Source organism: Eretmochelys imbricata, chromosome 14, assembly GCF_965152235.1.
Source record: "Eretmochelys imbricata isolate rEreImb1 chromosome 14, rEreImb1.hap1, whole genome shotgun sequence".
NCBI lineage: Eukaryota > Metazoa > Chordata > Testudines > Cheloniidae > Eretmochelys > Eretmochelys imbricata.
In genome coordinates, this window is record NC_135585.1 from 3,996,700 (window position 1) to 4,016,456 (window position 19,757).

The 19,757-nt window shown below is 52.7% G+C and overlaps 2 protein-coding genes across 8 annotated transcripts; one reads left to right on the forward strand and one right to left on the reverse strand.

The window, feature by feature from the left end:
• Window positions 1-4,026: 4,026 nt before the first annotated feature.
• CPSF4L (cleavage and polyadenylation specific factor 4 like) lies at window positions 4,027-11,127 on the forward strand. The gene is made up of 8 exons (XM_077833805.1): window positions 4,027-4,471; window positions 5,032-5,082; window positions 6,119-6,271; window positions 7,472-7,567; window positions 7,694-7,787; window positions 8,464-8,506; window positions 9,365-9,541; window positions 11,059-11,127. The coding sequence occupies exons 1-8, from the start codon at window positions 4,027-4,029 to the stop codon at window positions 11,125-11,127; spliced, it is 1,128 nt and encodes a 375-aa protein (XP_077689931.1).
• An 822-nt stretch (window positions 11,128-11,949) lies between these two features.
• MTNAP1 (mitochondrial nucleoid associated protein 1) lies at window positions 11,950-19,722 on the reverse strand. Of its 7 annotated transcripts, XM_077833457.1 has the most exons (6): window positions 19,498-19,565; window positions 17,659-17,783; window positions 15,540-17,123; window positions 14,973-15,080; window positions 14,624-14,740; window positions 11,950-13,346 (listed from the first exon to the last, which is right to left on the reverse strand). In XM_077833457.1, exons 2-6 carry the CDS (start codon window positions 17,669-17,671, stop codon window positions 13,318-13,320), a joined length of 1,851 nt encoding a protein of 616 aa, XP_077689583.1. In that variant the 5' UTR covers window positions 17,672-17,783; window positions 19,498-19,565; the 3' UTR covers window positions 11,950-13,317. The 7 variants fall into 7 exon arrangements, with proteins under 7 accessions (XP_077689583.1, XP_077689576.1, XP_077689580.1 ...); XM_077833450.1 differs by having other exon boundaries at window positions 11,950-14,740; XM_077833454.1 differs by having other exon boundaries at window positions 11,950-14,740; window positions 17,595-17,783.
• Between the last annotated feature and the right edge of the window lie 35 nt (window positions 19,723-19,757).

Consider the following 19,757-nt stretch of genomic DNA (forward strand, 5'->3'; position numbering starts at 1 on the left):
GTGTGTGGGAAGCCTGGGGGTGGAGTAGCAGGGGACTGTAGCTCAGGACTGAGGGGCAGTGGCAAGGCTGATTGGTGGGGGGAGATACTAGGCCTGAGATGGGGGGGCATGGCCGCTCCGGGGGCGCAGCCGGGCTGTTGGTCTGTCCCGACGTAGAAACTCAGCCTGTTCTGTACGAGCGTCACTTTATAAAGCAGGAGGGAGGCCAGAGAAAGACCAAACCACACGGGGCGGTGTGCAATGGGTGAGCGTGAAAAGCGGGGGTGGCAGGATCAGAGGCCTGGACCCAACCCTCCAAGAAGCCAGGGCGGGTAAGGGGCTAGTGTGAGGGAAATGCACTCAAGCACAATGCGGGATCTCTGCACAAGGCAGCAGCCCATACAATGGGAGCACTGGGCTGGGACATTGGCCTATTGTTCTGGGGAGGAAAGAACAGCAGCAGCTGGCCCGGGCTCCATGATCGGTTAGCCCTCTGTTGTTTCTTAAAGGCCCAGGGTCTCAGTGTACCTCACTGCGGAGGTTTCATGTCACCTTGGGTTACACGTCTCCCAGGGCAGGGGGAGCCTGGAATGTATTCATGAGTGGCGTGTATGAAAAGGGGACGCTGCTCCTAACCAGCCCAGGCCCCCTTGCTGCCCCAGCCGGCGTGAATGGAGCTGGGGCAAATCTGCAGAATCTGGAGCAGCCGCCAGCGGGATGGCTCTGGATCCAGGGAGTTGGTTCAGGTCTCTCCCTGCTTAGCACCAAGGAGCTAGTCAGGACAAAAAGAGGCTGCCCCACCCCAATGAAACTGCCTCCCTGCTCCACACTCCCATCCCAGCCTCCCTTAAATCCCCAGGCGATGCTGCAGTCCCTTTCCCCGGAGCTCCGTGCAGGTGAGGAAGCCCTCCTCACTCATAGCTTCCTCCTATGACCTCAGGTTCTGACCCCTTTGCCAACGTCTCTGCCCCAGCCTGACGGTCCCTGGCAGCGTGGTGGCTCGGTTCCCTGCCAGAGCCAGACAACAATGTCTTCTAAAATCTCAGCACCCTAGGGGCAGGCTTTGAGTTCGTGGGTGCAGTGTCTCCCTCAGACCTTCCTCGAGGCTGCCTTTCACTATCCAGGAGCTAAACGCCCCAGCACAGGGTAAGGGTATGCATAGGTGATCACGTCGCTCCTGTCACAGATCCACAGGAGTGGGGCTACACCTCCGGCTTTGGAACAGTCTCTTGGAGGACCCCCAAGGGGTCTCACTCCTCCTTCAGGCTCGACCTGCCTCCCGTGGGGCTCCAGCTCTCCTGGTTCACACCATGCGAGCTCTGTTTAGCAGCGACGTGGCCGTGCTGCAGGGATCAACGCACCTCACCAAGGTCTTGCAGGGTGGGGTTTATTAGTCAGCTGGCACACAGCCTAGGAGGTCCTTAGGTCAGCCCAGAGGACTGAAGGTTAAAGCCTAGCCCCATTGTTCAGGCTCTGTGGGTCTCAGTCTGACCTCCTTGATCCGCTCCCAGGTGAGAGCCCGGACTGCTACCAGATGCCAGCTCTTATACTCACACCTCTCCCTCCTTTTGTCTGCGAGCTGGGAGATTTTGCCCAGCTTCCCTGCTGAGATGTGGAGAAATCCAGCTCCCTCGGGGGTGCTGGCTGCAAGGTGTCAATGGCCCAGTGGTGGGAGTTGCCATTTTCGGACTCTCCACTGATGTGGGGCTGGCCTTGGCCTTTAATGACCCATCCTGCCTCAGGCAGCTAGGCCTGCCCAGAGAGCAAACACTGAGTAGCCAGGTGAAATATAGGAGAAATTGAGGCACACATAGGCATCCTAAAACTCTTACAGCAAATTCCCACTTCATCGCAGCCCTCCAGGGGCTTCAGCCTACAGTGGTTGTAAGCCCTACCACCACTGCATACTGGAGACCTGGCCATCCCAATAACTACGGAATAGATTCCTTTGGCCCTGTCTCCTGTGCTCTGCCCACTCCCCGAATGGTGCCACGTGTGCCAGGTTCATGCCCACATCACTCACAATTACTCTTTGGAGAGAAGCAAGATCTCAGCCCTTCCGCCCCTGGCCTGTAGCCACTGGGCCCGGTCACCTAGCCAAAGCGTGATTTCCACAAGCGTGGGGAGGCCACAACTCTGGCCAAGTCAGTGAGGAGCTGCAGGGGTGGGAGGGGCGTGCCTCTCAAAAACAGGCTCCCGGTGGTTTTTAGGTTGGGCTCCTAGTGGGATGGGAGGGGGGATCCATTCCCCAGGGACCAGGCTGTCTGGCTTTGAGGGCTCTGGGGAGCGGGGTCTGCTCCCCCCAATCCACCTTGTGGACTGGTGCCACTTGCAGCATCAGGGCCCAGGTATCCCAGCCAAAGAGTGCTGTGCGTTTCTGAAGCGAACGTCCCCCTTTGCTCTCCTGCCACCCGGCTGGGCTCGCTCTGTCTCCTCCTGTATCTTAATGAGGCTCTCACCGCATGCGGGATCAGGATAGGGGAACCCAGCCGCTCCGCCCTCCGTTCCTGTGGCTAGCCCGCCCCAGAGCTGCTGCATTGCCTCGAGCCCGAGCACGGGAAGCCGGACGCCCCTCGCTTTGGGGATGGAGCGGGAGCAGCACCAAGGCGCCCGCCACGCGACCCCCTTCAAACATCAAGCGGCCGCCCGCGATCGTTCCGACACCTGTCACCTTCAGCGGCCCGTTGGAGAGCACCCGCTTGCCTCGCGCTGACAGGGCAGAACGCGCACCACAGCTGAGTGAGCAGGCCGGAGGGGGAGGCACTGGCATGAGCACACGGGGCTGCCGTGCCCGGAGCCAGCGGGAGGGCCGGGAATATGGCGGTGGAGGCTGAGATGCCCACACAGCTGACAGGGCATGGTGGGAGGGTCATTCAGCCACTCGTCTGGCACAGTACAAAGAGGGAGCAGGTGCCACGTGGCATAGGCCATGGATGTCAGGCTCCGTACAGAAGAGGCGACATGGGCAGGGCTGGTATTGGGCTGGGGAGACGCTGGTACCTCCATCCCTGCCTAGAGCTGACAGCTGGATTCTGCCTCTGGCCTTGGTATCACTTGGATGATGCCCATATTAGTGAGGTGGTGGCCAGGCCTGCTCAGAAGCCAGGCACGAGCTTCCCAGGGCTCAGCAGTGCTCGAGCTGGGTCTAGCCAGGCTGCACCGAGAAGCCCTCAATACACGCAGTGCTGGGTGGCAGGTCGCTGCCCTCCTGAGTTTTGGGGCAGGAGAGGCAGCCGTGCCACCTTGCAGCTTGGGCGTGCGGGGGCACAGTAGTGACACAGGCTCTTTTATAAGTGTCAGTAGGAAGGGGCCATCTTGCAGTGGGGTGTTTGGACAGCACCAAGCGCAACGGGGCGCCGGCCACGACTGCAGCTCCTGGGCTCGCACGTGACCCAAATAATAACTAACACAAGTTCTGGCGAGATGAGTGTTTGGCTGTCGGCTTTTATAACACATGCCAGAAGCAGAGGTGGCTCCGCTCCAGAAAGTTCGGTGCCAGCTCCAGATTGGGGGGGTTCAGTAACAAGTCACCAGCTCACCACAAAAGCTGCTATCAGGTGATGCGATAGTAACCAGGTAGGCCTGTTCCTTGCTCCCTGGACCGGGACCCAGGCGGCTCCGCAGACGGGCTCTGCAGGAACTGGCCCCTGAGAGGATCCGGCAGCCAAGACCCCACCCAATGACTGAGCTTGGGAATCTCTTAATGCCTCACAGCTAAGCTCTGTGCAGCACGGAGCCCTGGCAGTGAAAGAGTTAATGCAAAGCACTCAGGGGGACCCTGTGGTTTCTTGGGGGAGATGCTGGCCAGCTGGTCTCCAGGCATAGCCAGGGCTGGAGGCTAACGCAGTAAAAGCAGATGGCTATGCAGAGAGCGATGTGGGGGGGGTTAATACGGCAGGGCTGCTTGGGGCCCAGGGATGATTTCCCTACAGCTGGGGCGCAGTTCCACTCAATCACAGCTGCAAATTGAGACCAGATGCTGGGAGTTGCTCCCTCCAAGCTGTGGCCTCCTTCACCAGTTCCCTCTGTTTGGTGCTGGAGAAGGGGATGCAGATTCCTGGGGGCTCAGCAGGAACAGGGAGCTGGGAGCAGCTGGGGGCTCAGCCCGGTTTCCTAGCCGGATCGGAGAAGAGGGGTGATGGGAGGTGCTGGGGAGGAAGGCTGCAGAGGGATTGCAGCACCCAGGCTGTTAACTCTGAGCAAGCAGCAGGAAGGAGGGGAAGGGTGAATATGAGAGGGAGGGAATTTGTAGCTGGCCCCTTCTTCAATCTCATTCCTCAGCTGCGGCTCTTCAGCCTGCCTGAGGCACACGGGGAAGGCTGGCTGGGCTCCACTCTGGGTCTGGGGCTTGGCTGGGGGTATCTCCCGAGTCCCGCTGACTGGGAGGACATGCAGGAGCTCATTGCTGGGGTGGAGAAGCTCATGTTCAATTTAGAGCGGGATGTGGAGCACCAGCGAGGGGCCCTGCTCCTGCCCTTCCCAGGCATGGACAGTAAGTTGGGGTGGGACCTGCTGCTTCCCAGCTGTGGGGCCTGATAGTCCTACCCCAAGTTCTGCTCCAGTTCTGTGTTCATGCTCCCAGCTTCCTGGAGCATCTCGCTCCCCTCCAGCCAGCCCCCTTTGCTAGGCCCAGAGGGGGCTCTGGCTCATGATGCAGAGCGGCTTGGTAGGATTTGCCCAGTCTAGGACTGGCGAGGGGCTCAGGGAGGAGTGCTGGCGTTGGCAGGGCCATGGGGCTCGGAGTACGGAGACGAGGGCTGCGTGGGGTGTGGTGAGCAGAGAGAGGAGCCCCCTGACATCCAGCCTCTCTGCAGGTGGGGACACTAGCAGTGACTGGCACGCAGGTACCATGGTGATGGGCCCACCCCAAGATCCCAGAGAGACTCGGATGGGGGTAGATGGAAGAGTTCCCCATCCTAGTTGATGTGTTTGGCCCAGCCCAGGGGTCCCATCTCTGCAGAGCAGCAGGCAATGCCTGGGATTGTGGTATCCTGTGGGTGGTTACAAGTGGGCGAAAACACCCCCCCCCCATAACTGCCTCTCCCCTTCCAGAGTCGGGGGCATCAGTGTGTGAGTTCTTCCTCCGAGGACTGTGCGCGAAGGGTGAGTAATGGGGGCCTGGGAGCGTCCATCCAGGGGGAGCAGGGATGCTGTTATTTTGGGGATTGGTAGCCTGACAGGGAGCCTTTCCTCTCCAGATCCCTACAGATTCCAGTACTAGCCCGTGGGACTTGCCCCCTGCTCAATGGCCAGCGTCCTAGGGGTTGGTGGATCTCAGCCTGACCGCCAGCGGGCGAGTGCCATCACCATGAAAACAGCCATCACATCTGGCATTAGCTGGCCCCTTGCCAGCCATCTTGGCAGCGATGGCCCAGAGTGAAGGGGCTGCTCGGAGCCCGACACCACCTCCCCCTGACTGAGAGGGGCCCCTCCAGACCGGGGTTGGCCCTGACAGAGTGCACAGGCAGGACACTCCCTCTCCACGGGTGCTGGCGAGGAGGAAGGGGAGGTTGGCCTTGGGACCAAGGCACTGGCTGCTGCTCCAGAGGCCTGGGTTCTGTTTCTGTCTCTCCCGCTCTCCGTGCCTGTGTCGTCCCCCCCGCCCCCAATCTGTGCCTGGAGCTAATGCCCTTCCCTGGCCTCCCAAGGACGCTGGGAGGATGCCCAGGTACCATGCTGATGGGGGTGGTACAGACGCCCCTAGGCAGGCAGTTCGGAGCATCAGAGAAGTGAGCTCAGCGGAGGATTCCTGGGTTCCACCAGAGCCTTGTGCTCCACCCCCAGGAGTTGAAGGGTGAGGGAGCGTCTCTCTATCCTGTGTCTGGAGATGCCAGCGAAGTTGGTGAAACCCTGCGAAGAACAGGATTCTCGTGCTGTCAGCTATGCCAGTGACAGCCCTGGCTGCTCGCTGCTGGGAAGCCGGAGCGGGCAGGGGGATCCTCTCCCAAGGAGTCATGATGAGAGCTCGGGCTGAGTAAGAAGCAGTAGCACCAGGCTTCGGAGGGGAAATATAGCCTGACTGCCAGGACCCAAGCCTGGCTGTCCTGGGAGCAGGATAGGGTGACTCTGCGGGAGGTGTGGGGAGTGGGTTCTTCTGGGCAAGGCAGGGACCAAGGCTTCTGCTCTGCTCTGCGTCTAGGCCTGATGTGTCCTTTCCGGCACATCCACGGTGAGAAGACGGTGGTGTGTAAGCACTGGCTGCGGGGGCTGTGCAAGCGGGGAGACCAGTGCGAGTTCTTGCACGAGTACGACATGACCAAGATGCCGGAGTGTTATTTCTACTCCAAGTTTGGTAGGTGCTGAGAGCCGGGCGGGGGCCTGGCAGTTTCGGGGTGGGGTTAGGAGAGCTCTAGCAGACCCAGGTTTGTCTGGGGCAAGGCGGGGGGTGCAGCTGCCAGCAGATGTTCAGATGCTCCCGACTCCATCTGAGCCAATTCTTGTCCTGTCTGGGGCCCATGTTAGCTCTGCCAGCACAGGTGGATAACGGGGCCTCTCTAGGGCAGGGGTAGTGGGTGAACTGCCCTGGTGAAGGCACCTTCCAGTCCTGGCTGACCTTACTGAGTTCTAACCCACCCCCGCTGCCCGATTTCTAGGTATGCTTGAGAATGGTAAGCTAGTGGCGCCTGCTGTCTTTAGGAGAACTGCCCTCTGGACTCCTCGCTTGTCTCTGCTGGGGAGCCAGCCCCCCAGCCCCTGTTCTGCAGCGGGCTCCCATTTCGCCAGGAGGTATGGGAATTCCCTGCCGGCCACACCCTGCCCTGAGCCAGCTGCCCCCAACGCAGCAGAGCCAGTCCCTTTGCGAGGTGCGTTTCTCAGCCAGGCGTTTAATGTTAACGACGGCTCCGTGGGCCAGGTTCAGGGGGCTTGGCCCTGATGTCAATGCACCCGTGCAGGTGGAGGCCCCCCAGCAGAGTAAAGTGCTGCACCCCGGAGGGACCTGTTCTTGCAGGGTATGAGCTCCAGAAAGGAGCCCGAGAAGGAGGGAAGTGTTCTGAGCATCAGGTAGGGAGCACCTGGACCCTCTTCTCCCCCCTCCCCCCCCCCCCCCGGTCACCTCAAGTTCGACGCTGTGTCAATGCTGACTTGACCCTTCATGCTTTTGCTGGGGGGCGGGAAGGAGGGTGTCTCTGCCTTGGGACTTTAAGGACCAAAGCCCTGTTTGCTTTGTGTGAACACGTGCCCGTTTTCCAAAGAGCTGGGGTTCGGCCCAGTGTCTGTGGCCAAAAACCTCCTCTCCCCTTCTTATTGTGCAGCATGGTCTCCGCTAGCTGGGGGCTGCGTTCCAGCCCAGAAGTGGCCGCCTCTCAGTGGCGCTGTGAGCGCAGCACTGAAGAACTTTGGTGCTGTATAAACTGCGGCCGTTGTGGTACTTTGCAAGCGGGGAGTGCCTGAAGGCGGGGGGGGGGGGGAATCTTTGCCTGCTCTCATCTCAAGGGGCAAGCGTACAACAGGGTTGCTAAAAATCTTTCGTCTCCATCAATATTCTCTCCAGGCGAGTGCAGCAATAGAGAGTGCCCCTTCCTGCACCTTGATCCAGCGTCCAGAATTAAAGACTGTCCCTGGTATGACAGAGGGTTCTGCAAACAGGGTGAATAGCTTGCGCTCGGGAACTGAGTGAACGGGTGCCCACCACTGACCCAGCCCAATTGGTAGCCATGGGTAGATTTCTAGGCTGACTGAAATCTCTCCCTCTTTGGATGTGCGTATGTGGCAGGTCCTCTGTGTAAATACAAACACACCAGGAGGGTGATGTGTGTCAACTACTTAGCTGGCTTCTGCCCCGAAGGACCCAAATGCAAATTCATGCAGTACGTATCTGGAGGGGTAGGAGAGTGGACGGGACCTTGGCAAGGCCTTGTGGGGGTCTCTGGCCTGCATGGCCATGGACAGCTCTCTATCAAAGCCCGGAGAGTGGGCTGTCAGTCTGTCTCTGACTGTGAGATGGATGAGCTGAGCCCCAGCCGGGGCGCAACCTTCCTTCCTGCAAAGCAACTCGATTTGTGGCTTCTTAAAACTTGGTGATTCCCCAGGCGCCCCCTGCCAATTCTGTTCTGTGACCACGGTGCCATCTGCTGGACAGGGCAAGTGACTGCAGAAAGGAGCATGCATCCTAGAAATCTAGCTTCTGGGAACGCCAAGCCTCTGTGGCTGGCATCCTTTCTGCCCTTCGCCTCCCGCCAGCATTCACCCCCTCTGAAACTCAAACCCAGGTATGCACAACACATCCTGGCCAAGCCCAGCAGAGCTGCAAATGGCAGAGGTTAGCATAGTACCTGCCGGCCCTGTGCCAGCCTTTATCAAATCTATTGCTTGATATAACTGGAAAGAGCCAGTTTTTCAACTAGAGGCCTCTGTCAACCCTACCCCTTAGCCCTGAGACAGTCTCTTCCCTTGAAAGGGAGCAGAGGCCTGCAGTTAAGGTTAGGATAGATTAGTATTTCAAAGGAGCTAACTGCCTTTCTTTTCCTTCTGTGCCTGCAATAGCCCCAAGGCAGACCTGATGCCGTGTAACTCAGATGTCTCCCAGGTAAGGCATGGAAAGGCGCCAACACGCACTTCTCCCAAAGAGAGCTGGGTGGAAAATATATATATATATATATATATATATATATTTTTTTTTTTTTTTTCCCGGCAACTGGCTTGTTCTCCCCCAAAACCCTGTTTCTGTCGAACCGAAACCATTCACAAATTCATGTCAAGTTTCCTGAAAAGTTTGGGCTGAACCAAAAAAATTAAAATGTTTCGGTAAGGGTGAAACTGAACCCAAATTTGTCACTTAAATGTTGGGAATTTTTGCAGAAGCCCAATGACTAGATTCCCAAAACACTGCGGGGATGGAAGGTGGTGCCGACCCCTTGTAACCTTTAGCCTGGAGGGTAGGGCGCGCTCTCAGATATGGGAGACTTGTGTTCAATACCTCCCTCTATCTGATGTGGGGCTGGGATTTGAACTGGGTCTCCCATGTCACAGGCCAGTGTCACAGCCACTGGGCTCGGGGATATTCTGGAGAAGGGTCTTTCTCAATCTCCCTTGTTGAAGCTGTGGCGCTTCTTACAGATAGTCAGTCCTCGGAACAGGGATGTGCGTGCTCTCGCGACCCAGCTATCCAGTCATTCGCGCTCTCTCTGGCCCAGTGACTATCCATTGTCATCCAGAGTGGCAACTCACCGCCATTCCTGACCATGAAATTTGAGATCTTGGGTAATAACATGACTCCAGCAGCTGGGTCTTTAAGAGGGGGAAAACATTGACAAAATCACCAGTTGCCAAGGCTGGAAATCCTGCTTTGACCCCCTGAATGCTCCTGCCCTGTATCTGTGCTCCAGGTGGTCCCGGTCCTGCCTTGATTCCACCTCGCTTGACTGATTCCTCTTGTGTTCTTCAGGGGCTGCTGCCACCATCCCAGGCTGCTGACAGCAAGAGCGTTCACGAGCAGCAGGCCCCGCAAGTCCTGTTGCTTTCTCATCAGCCTGGGGCTAGGGCTGCCCAATGCCAGAGGGAGGAGGCTGGTGGCTACCCCTATGGAATGCTCCGGCCCCTTGGGCAGGTCACATGCTTCAAGGTTAGTGTCTGGAGCTGGTTGGCTGGGAAACTCTTCATATTGCAACTAATGATTCCCCCCCCCCCCTTTCCAAACAGAGACGTCAGTACTGGGAGCAAGACTCATGTGACCTTATGTGACGAAGTGGGACTGTTCTTAATGTTTCCTCTGAATAGTGTGGGGGTGCCTCAGTTTCCCCTATGCAGTTCTTAAGTATCTAAGTGGTGGGGTAAAGGTGTATGATCATTGCAGAGCCCTAGAGGGCAGGTGTGCGCAGGGGTCTGGACACAGAGAATGGCCAACATCCTGTTTCCTGGCAACTGATGGCCTGGGCCCTTCCCCCCTGCAAGGTGAGAGCTAAAGGGTTGGAGAACAAAGGAATCAGGTGATCACCTGGCCCGGGAAAGGAACAAAGCCCAGAGGAGGAGGGGCTGGAGAGAGTTTCAGTTTGGGGCTGGCTGGAGACATGGAGTGAAGGGCAGACGTGGTTGTCTGGCTCACTGCCCCCCAAAATGGACCCAGCTGAGGGGTCCGGTTCTCTGCACCTACAAGCTCTGTTTTAGACCATGTTCCTGTCATCTAATAAACCTCTGTTTTACTGGCTGGCTGAGAGTCATGTCTGACTGCAAAGTTGGGGGGCAGGACCCTCTGGCTTCCCCAGGAGCCCTGCCTGAGCGGACTCGCTGGGGGAAGCGCACGGAGGGGCAGAGGAGGCTGAATGCTCCGAGGTCAGACCCAGGAAGGTGGAAGCCGTGTGAGCTGTGTATCCTGCAGACAGGCTGCTCACAGAAAGGAGACTTCCGCAGAGTCCCGCCTGGCTTCATGGGGAGCAGTTCCAGAGCATCGCCCAGGGACTCCGTGACACCTTATTCCTTAGGCTACTGTCATTGAGGGACCAGTGAATTCTAAGGTGTTCCCACCCCACTGCTGTTCCTCAGTGGCTGGAACAATGTTCTACTTCAACTTAAAAATCACTTGGGTTTACTGATTTGCAGCAGTTCTCAGCCCACTAGCCCCTTGTCATCACATGCTCCTCAGACCTCTCTGTTCTCCTGGGTTTCTCAACTGTTTTCTCATGCAGCCCACAGGACTGGGGGGATCTGGATTGGCAGGAAGGGGACAGTTGTCTTAAAGCCAAAATATTCTTAGACTGCAGTGCTATAGGAGTGAGGAGGCAGGATGGGACACTAATGCCACTGAGGGGATTTTCGTCAATAGTGTGTACGTTCTTTTGGTCGGTACATTGAGTGCCTCGGTGACCCACTCGTGGCACACGTGGGACAGACTATCAATCCTATCGCCAGGGAGCAGGAATTAATTATGCAAGAGTGGCTCAGCTGTCAGCATTCCTGCATAAGAAGAGCTATGCCAGATCAGACCAACCCACTATCTCCATCTCTTACACCAGGACAAGTTGTGGGGGGTGGTGGTTCTTGTTTTAAATCTCCATCATGGACGACTGCTGTCTGCTGTACTGGGTTGATCTTGCTCATAGGGGCTACACAAAGTCAATGTCCTCCTATTTGTTTCCCTTGCAGTGTGGAGATAAGGGTCACTATGCCAACAAATGCAGCAAGAGTCGGCTGGGAATCCAACTGGGGAAATGATTTGCGAGTGTTCCGGGAAGAAATTCCAGAGGAAGATGCTGTGTTGTGATATAGTATCAACAGGAGGCCAATCAGGGTAGCTGATTTCTTTCACTGTAGAGCCCAGTCAGAGCCATCCTGCTCCATGCAGTTTTTTTGCAGCTCTTTTGCTTAAGAGAAGAGGAAGGGGGAAATGCAGTTGCTCTAATGTAACTGTAAATTGGATATTTATTTTCTGACCCCATGCTGCTGCGTTGGCAGGGGGCTCAGCTCTCAGCCTGGTGTGTCAGACACTGATAATCATGCCAATACTACAATACGGTTTTTAAAAGGCACAGTAGAACAGTCAGTCTGGATTCTGGTTAATATTCAGGACGCTGGTGCATGCAGCGATAAGAAAGTGTTTCAGCAGGAGTGAAGTTGAAAGGGTAGCTGGTGGCTTCTAAACTACAGTTCATCACACTTAGCAGGATGCCTTGTACTCAAGGCAAAATCAAAGTTATTCCCTCTCCGTGTACCTGAGATGGTTTCTCTTGAAAATCTCATGCAACTTTCTGTCAAAGGCTTTTCTAAGAAATTGAGAAGGAAGCTGACTTTTCTGTAGTTTGGAGTGGCTAGAGTACAGGCTGGGTACCAGAACTGGGCTTCATCACTGACTCCGACTTGACATGTGACCTTGGGCAAGTCACTTAATAGCTGTGCGCCTCAGTTTCCCCTTCTGTAAAATGGGGCTAACACTACCTCAGAGGGGTGTTAAGGCTTGTTAGCTGCTTTGCAAATTAAGCCTCCAGTGGAAGACGTGATAAGTATTGCATTTTAAGAGAACACAGTACAAAGTCAGAGTTAAGAAAATACAGCAGAGATTTATTGCAGGGGAGAGTCATTTCTTGGTGAAATGTGGTTTTACTCTTGTTCTTCTTCCAAAGAGGAGGAGTTTTTTTGAATGCTTCTGTAACTTATTTGTAATAAAGCTTTTTGCCAACCATTCTTCTACCTCTCATGATTGCATTACACTTTTACAACCCCTCTGTCCTGGAGAGGAAACAAAATCTTAGCCAGCTCAAGGAGGCTAGAATCAACACTATTCCAATCACTCACTCTTGTTTGTTCTAGAAGGGTGATGTTCTATCCAAAGGGCAGCCTGAATACTGAATACTATGGCTTGTCCTCTGCCAGCAATAGGATGCTGCAGTGCTAATGTTCCTTCTGCTTTGCTTTAGTGCCTCTTTACAGGTCATTACTGAAGCAGCCCTTGACAGGCCAGCATGTTGTGTACAAAGGAGAGACCAGGCCGCGTGGATGCCATTTTTGCATCGCACTGGGTGTGCGAAGTGTGGGGGAGAATGGCTCTTTCCTACCCTGATTTCTACACAGTCAAACCACCGGTTTGTAACTCTCCAGACCAGATCTATCTTAGCTTGTACAGTGCTTGACTTGCCAACATCATTATCCTTAAACAAGCCAGGCTTTGCAGAGCGTGAAGTCTGGACCTAATCCTATTTCTTTACACTTTCACGCAGCCCAGTGTCAAACAGCATGCCTTGCTTAACACTGATCTGCATCAATGCGATGTGGGACTTGGAATGGGACCAGGGGTTAAAATACCTCCCCCCTCCAAGCACCCATAACAGGCCTCTTGTACCACCTTAGTTTTACAATTGAATTGGGGGATGGGAGCAGCTAGTTCCTTCAAACTACTGCTCTTCCTCTTATTGGCTGGGACCCTCTGCCAAATATTCACACTGGAACCTGCAATTCAAATTTAAAACAGCTGGGAAGCAAGAGCCTGTAGTTCTCCCCCTTCCCAGAGTCATTCTCATGGGCCTAGAACATATGGAACCAGATTCAGGTTTGATATGGGCTAAAAGCAGTAGCTATTGGGTTTTGATCCTCCAGTTTCTGTCCTATAATCCAACTCTTGCTGCTTAGATACTAAACATCAACTCAAATTTCCTGTTAGTGCTCTAAGGAAACTGTCAGTCTATGCAGAATGTGCCCCTACCCCCTCTGGCTAATAGTACATGGTACGCGAGGGTAAATAAAAAGCATTCCCTTTAGCAATAAATTAATGTCGTTGATTACAACAGACGAGAGAGCTGTCCTGCAATCCCTTGTGTTGTATTCGAATGCAGATCGTACAATCCATGCCTGATTCTCACACAGCAGTCTGGTATTTTCTGTCTCTGGTCCTTGAATGCCCTCGTGCCTTCCTTAGTGATACCTGCGCCAGCGATCTTGTTCTTTACAGAGTGAGAAATACAAAGTTAACGCCACAATATGTTACCCCAGTGTAGAATAGTAATGTTTCTCTGGTAGTGTTTAAAGTCCTCCTAGCTATTCAAATGACCATAAGTGTCTAAGCTGCTTTATTGGAGTGGGGTTTAACTGATCTTTTTGGTTTACCATAATTCGCTCCTGCAGGTTGACTCTGCTATGCCAGACAGCTGAAGCATGATAGTTCAAGGAGGAAGGGAGGAGAACACAGTGGCAGGAATGAAGAGTTTAAATCCTAATTACACCCAGCTAGTAGCAATAAGAGTATTGCTACACATCAAGCTCAAGTGGTTAGATGTTTCTATGTATCTGTGCATGTGCCCGGCCCAAGTACAAGGCACGCTTCTTTGGGCTTTCCCCAACATAAACACAAACCCACCCCCCCATTATCCTACCAAACCAAGATACTTCACTGCACATGCTTCTCCCCCAGGGGAGAGGATGAGTGAACAAACACGACACCGCTGTGTAGTCACGTTGCTCGATGCAGTACGGGAAGGTGCTGAGATTGACGTGTGCAGCAGACACTGGCCTTTTTGACAAGAGCTGTATGACTGAAAGGGGACGGCGGCTGGAAATTACATTTTTAAATAACTTAAGGCTTTTCGTTTTCAAAGCGTTTTACAAACGTTAACCTTTAACTCCGAGTCCTACAGCAACTCTTGCAAAAACAGTTGCAAGACGGGAAGTTGCTTAAATTCAGCAGTGTGAGGAAAGCCCTGTCCTAGAAACTGCATGAAACAGGAAAGTATGCAGGATAAACTATGTATTTCCCAAGGGGGAAGGGAATGCAGTATGTTCTCAATCCCTCGAAGCCAGCACCATTGTCACCAGCCTTCTGGACAGGTAGGAATAGTTATCACTTTCTTCAGAGCCCATCACTCCCTTCATAGACCAGCTGGCTCAGAGTTGACTAACGTAGGGTATTCCCTTCTACCAGCTGGGGAATGAGACCACTGCCTCTATAACATGCCCGGTTCCTACTGTGCAGAGTATTAATCACAGGGCATGAAGCCACCAACCAGCCTAGGCTAATGTTCACCACCATGTCAGCTTTTGCTTTCCCCCAGAAGGCTTTAAAATCCATAAATAATGGATAGCTCTTGTCAGTTCCCTGACAGAGAGCTCCAGTATTAGTGTTCATAACCCTGAAATCACTTGGCTAATAAAGAGATTTTTTCCCCCCTCTAAAATGAAAGGAGGATTTGCTTGGAAGAGACACACGCCAAAAAGAAAACCTTACTCAGATGCTCATATCTCCAGCCATAGCTGAGGATGCAATATCCAGCCAACAGCATGGAGATTCCAGCAGCTCCACCCTTCTTTACGTTGATGTATTTGTTGTTGTAACTGCTCCAGGCTGTTGAAATAGAAACAGGGCCAGCTTGGTTATTCATCTCAAATTAGGGCTGATAGACTACTGTAATTTTAAAAGCCAAACGGTTGGATCAATCAAGCCACTTCCTTTTACATGAAGATAACTCATGCCAAATAACTCCTCTTGTCTCTCACATCAACATACTGCTGGTTTTTTTTAGACTAGGCTCCAGACAAGTTAACATACAGAGAAGAAGCAAGTGATCCAGGCTCACCTTTCTGCACTGCTCCGAGCAGTCCCTTTGGAGAGAAGTCGCAAGCTGCCAGCCAGGCAGGCAGCTCCCTGAGCTTTACGTCCATCAGACGTCTTTCTATGAGGGGAGCTACAAAACAGTCACAAAAGTCAGGTGGGAAAACAGGGCTGGGTATTTTGCCCACACACACCACAGTCTGCAGACTGTACTCTACGCACAGACTGTTCTCTAGCATAGTTCAAAATTATTCCAATAATGCGGTTTTCCCTGCTACTTTCGGGGAGGAAAAACATACAACCCTATCCCCTGGACTGGAGAGATCTTATGCTGCACTGAGATGTGTGTCCTGCCTAGGAAAAACAATGCCCACATTGAGGGAAGCAACCTTGCTTTTCCATGGAAAGCCATGCTATTCCTAGTGAATGCAGTTATGGTCCCCCAGGAAAAGCTTGTAAATGAGTGCTCACTTAAAGAACAGTCACCCAGTAAGTTTCCCCCACCGAATCCTGATTCTATATAATGGATGTAGCCCATCAGTGGTCGCTATGCAGTACATCTCAAAAGTGGTGACTGAAAGCCTCCTTTTACCTTGCGGTTCTTCCAAGAAATCAGGCTCTATCTTCTTGATCTTGATCTCTGCATCCCCCTGGAGAGGTCTCCCTGGAAACATGCTCAGCCTCTGATAACTAGGATACAATTCTGGAAACCACTCCAATCCAATAGATCTTGCCTGTATGTTCCTGCCAGATGATTGGAACAAGCAAGTAGGTTGGTTTTCAGAGGTGTCGCACAAGTGTTGTTTCAAAGCCAGCTCACTGTCTCTTCTCCCTGTATTCAGAACAGACTTGGAAAGTAAGGCAATCTGCTTTTCATCCACCAGAAACTGTTGCACACAGGCTAGGTAGTTGCTGGCTATTCCTTCACTGGCTCCTCTGAGAGTCTCTCTCACTGACAGGTGGGACTTCTTGGTGAGGGAAGCAGAGAAAGAGGCCTTAGAATCCACATCACCATTTAAGTAAAACTGCTTCTCTTCTGTCTCACTTTTAGCCACTCTGTCCAGCAGAACGAGGCCATGAGGGCTCTTTCTGCAGTCAGCTTTTCCAGGATCGCTGAGTTCGTGCATTTCAGTTGCAGTTAAACAATTGCCTTTTTCTCTCTCTCCACGCAAGGTATTACTTTCTGCAACCTCCAGACTAAAAGCATTTGTGTTCATGGCCCCCGTACCGTTCATGTTCTTCCAATGGTCAGACTGGACTGTGTCTGCATGGCTTTCAGAGCAGTCTGGAGTCAGCATTTCCAGATACCATCCGTGGGTCGTACAATTACGTGTGGTAGCACTGTCTGCCAGAGTGCCCTGAATTTTGGATTCATTCCTACCTCTTAGCACTTTGACACGATGTTTCTCAATAACTACTTTCACTCCCTCAAGAGCTGACCTGGGAGTACTTTCAAGATCACAAGTGGGTAAATCCAGAGAACCAGCCACCTCCTGTGTTGGAGACCCTACCTTCCTTTGTTTCTGTTTTGCAGAAGATCTTATTGGGTCATTAGGCAACTCTGAAGCAGATTTTCCATCCTTATTCAAAGAAGAAAGCTCCAAAATGCCACCAGGTGCTGAATTTTCATCGTGAGAAGTATTTTTACTTCTGCTTTTCTGTTTGGTGGGTAACTGCTTTGCTTTTGAAGTCCTCTTCTCTGCTGCATTCATGTGCATTCTGGCCTCTTCTTGAACTACTGTCATTCCTTCATCTCTGTGTGTCTTTTCAGAAGTCAGTTTAATTTGCCGCTTTGTATTTTTACCTGGCTTTTCTGCAGGCAAGTTGCTAGCTATTTCTGATCCAGCAGTACCCCCTATTTGTAAGGGGTTTAATTTCCTTTCTGCTTTGTTCCCTATTGTGTCAAAGGATTTTTTCTTACTTTCTCTTTCTGAGCTATTGTCTGGGGTTGTGATCTTCTCTTTACTTTGTCCCCCTTTTTTCTCAGTAGCCAAGAGTCTAACTGGCTTGGAATGAGACGCTTTCAAGTCAGGAGAGGCCACCTTGCCTAAGTCAAAAGCAGTTTTCGTGTCTCCTGCCATCTTACAGTGTGGCAAGTGGGACTTCAGTCGCTTAAATGGCTTCCTACAATAGGGACACAGTTCCATTCCTGGGGGGACACCTGCCATCTTTCTGTCTGGAAAGAAAAATAAAAAGCATTATCTACTAGCATGTGTCATAGCAAGAATAGACCCTGTGATAGGAATTAGGGTGAGATGCTGCTCAGGAAAGGTAGGTAGGAGTGGAAATGAGCCCACTACAGGGACTAGTTAGCACAAGGAAGTTACATTTTATCCTGTTGTCTAGTATGACAAGGTAAACAAAGGTTTCAGAGTAACAGCCGTGTTAGTCTGTATTCGCAAAAAGAAAAGGAGTACTTGTGGCACCTTAGAGACTAACCAATTTATTTGAGCATGAGCTTTCGTGAGCTACAGCTGTTAGTCTCTAAGGTGCCACAAGTACTCCTTTTCTTTTTAAGGTAAACAAAGGAAAGCACACACCGTTGAAGAGAAAAAAACACTCCCAAGTAAAAATAGGACAGTGGCTGAGTGAGATTGAGGTACAAAGGTAGAGAAAGCCTTAGATTGGCCAAAATTGCAAGACTTACACAGGAATGCAACTTGCCAGGGTCACATGCATAAAACATGTCCTTAATTAAGCATGGCACTTGCCTATGTCCTGCATTAAACCTTGAATGATTGATCCTTGCCTCAGCCACGTGTGAGCTTTGCACTTGTGACGGCAGGGGTCCCTGAGCAGGATAACTCATTCATGCTGCCATTTCTTTCTGCACCTTCTAAAAACAAAAAACCTCAGCCCTAGTGGAAGGAGATTGAGTTTTGCAATGACCGAGGGCTCCTGCTGAAGTGTTGGTATCCCTTCCCCCTCCTTGAGCAGTTAGAGGCACAAAACCTCAAAGTAAAAAAGCAGCAGTGTTTGCCTGACTCCTAAGCCCCCTGCAACGATAAATGCACTGGGGGCAGTGGAGAGAAGAAAGCAGGGCTGAGTGCTGCCTGATCTGTCTGTGAGCCAGATGTGAAAATAAAAAGTACACCTCCCTACTCCAGCCTTCTGTCACAGTGACAGTCGCTCTGAGAGCAACAACGTCCTGGCTGAGCTCTCTTCCCTCCCCTTCCATGGCTAGAAAAGCAGCTCCCTGCTCCAAAAATATCCCTCCTCCTCCTGCAGCAGGAACAGCTGCTCTCATGCCTACCTGCTCAGTGGGGACGCAGGGGGATGTGGCATTTCGGGGCAGCTTTAGTTCCCGCCCTGTGCTCCAGCAGCCTTTAGACTGCATCAACAGCAATTCCCCAGGGAACCACGAGCCCTTCTATCGTGGTGGATGGCTGCTCCATCCATCCTCTTCCCCCTGCTCTGAGAGGTGCTCTGCTGTCTCACGTGGGGGCGTTAATAAAGCTCTTGTTGAAGCTTGCCTGACCCTGTCACATGACAGAAACAAGGGGCTAGTTCCCACTGTGTTGTGATGCTTGCAGCATCAGTGTTACAAAGGAAACCACAAGAGTTCAAAAATCTTGAGCCCCTCCAGAGCCCTCCCACGTTATGAGATTGGCCTAAAAATCATGAGATTTTAAAAAGAATATATTTTGGGGGTTGGGGTGGTTATTTATTTTTTTTTAATTTGCCTTCTGGGTTTTGAGCTGGGCAGGGGGGGAATCACCTTTTCCAGCTTTCCTTGGCAACAGCGAGAGCTAGAAACGTATCTTTGTTTGTAAACGAAGGCTGAGAGTATCATGACTTCAGGAGCTGGGGCTTTAAGCAAAATACCGTGACAAGTGTGATACAATCATGAGTTGGGTAACGCTGAAAGCAGCTGCTGAACCTAGGCGTTCTGCTAGCGACCAGCTTCTCAATATGAAAAAATAGGACAAGAAGGGGAGGCAGGACGGTATCCTGATGATTTAAGTTCCTCCCCAGGGGAGAGCAGTGACAATATCTACCCCTGCAGTCTCCTTGCTGTTATCTCATTTGCCAGTCTCAAATCTCGCATGGGAGATGCTCAGAGGCTAGGGTGATGGACACCAGTAGGAGCCTCTAAAAGAAACAGAATAAAGCCATTGGTTACAGGTGACCCTTAGGGGTGTTAATAAAGCTGTTGTTGAAGGGGGCCCATGGGGGAGCTGTTTGCACTGAGGGTGTCAATAAAGCTGTTGTTGAAGGGGGTCCATGAGGGGGCTGTTTGCACTGAGGGTGTCAATAAAGCTGTTGTTGAAGGGGGCCCATGGGGGGCTGTTTGCCTTAGAGTGTTGATAAAGCTACTGTTGAAGGGGACCCATGGGGGCTGTTTGCCTTAGGGTGTCGATAAAGCTGTTGTTGAAGGGGGACTCAGCACAGGCCCTGCGGGGCCCGCACACACATTAACCTCCCTCCCCATTCTGCCGCTGTGCTAACCCCTTCAACGCAAGCATTAGGGGGCCTCCCCTCGCCCTCAGCGGGGTGACGTCAATCCTGACTGATACTAAATGCCATTTTCTGACACTATGCTACTGTACCAGCCTGGCTGAGGCGCTGCGAGGAGTCAGATTCCTGCCTGGAATTCCCGTCTACGATTCAATAAAAATTACATTTCCGGACAGGCAAGACACTAGTCACCTACCCATCTAGGTGGATGTGAAGCGCATGCGCGGAAGCCTCAGGGCCCAGCTGTGGTGAATACGCATGGGCACCAGGTCGGTAGTCTGGCCTTTAGACACACGCATAAAAGCGGCACGTAGTCAACGCGCATGCGCAACACGGAAATGCTGCGTAGGGC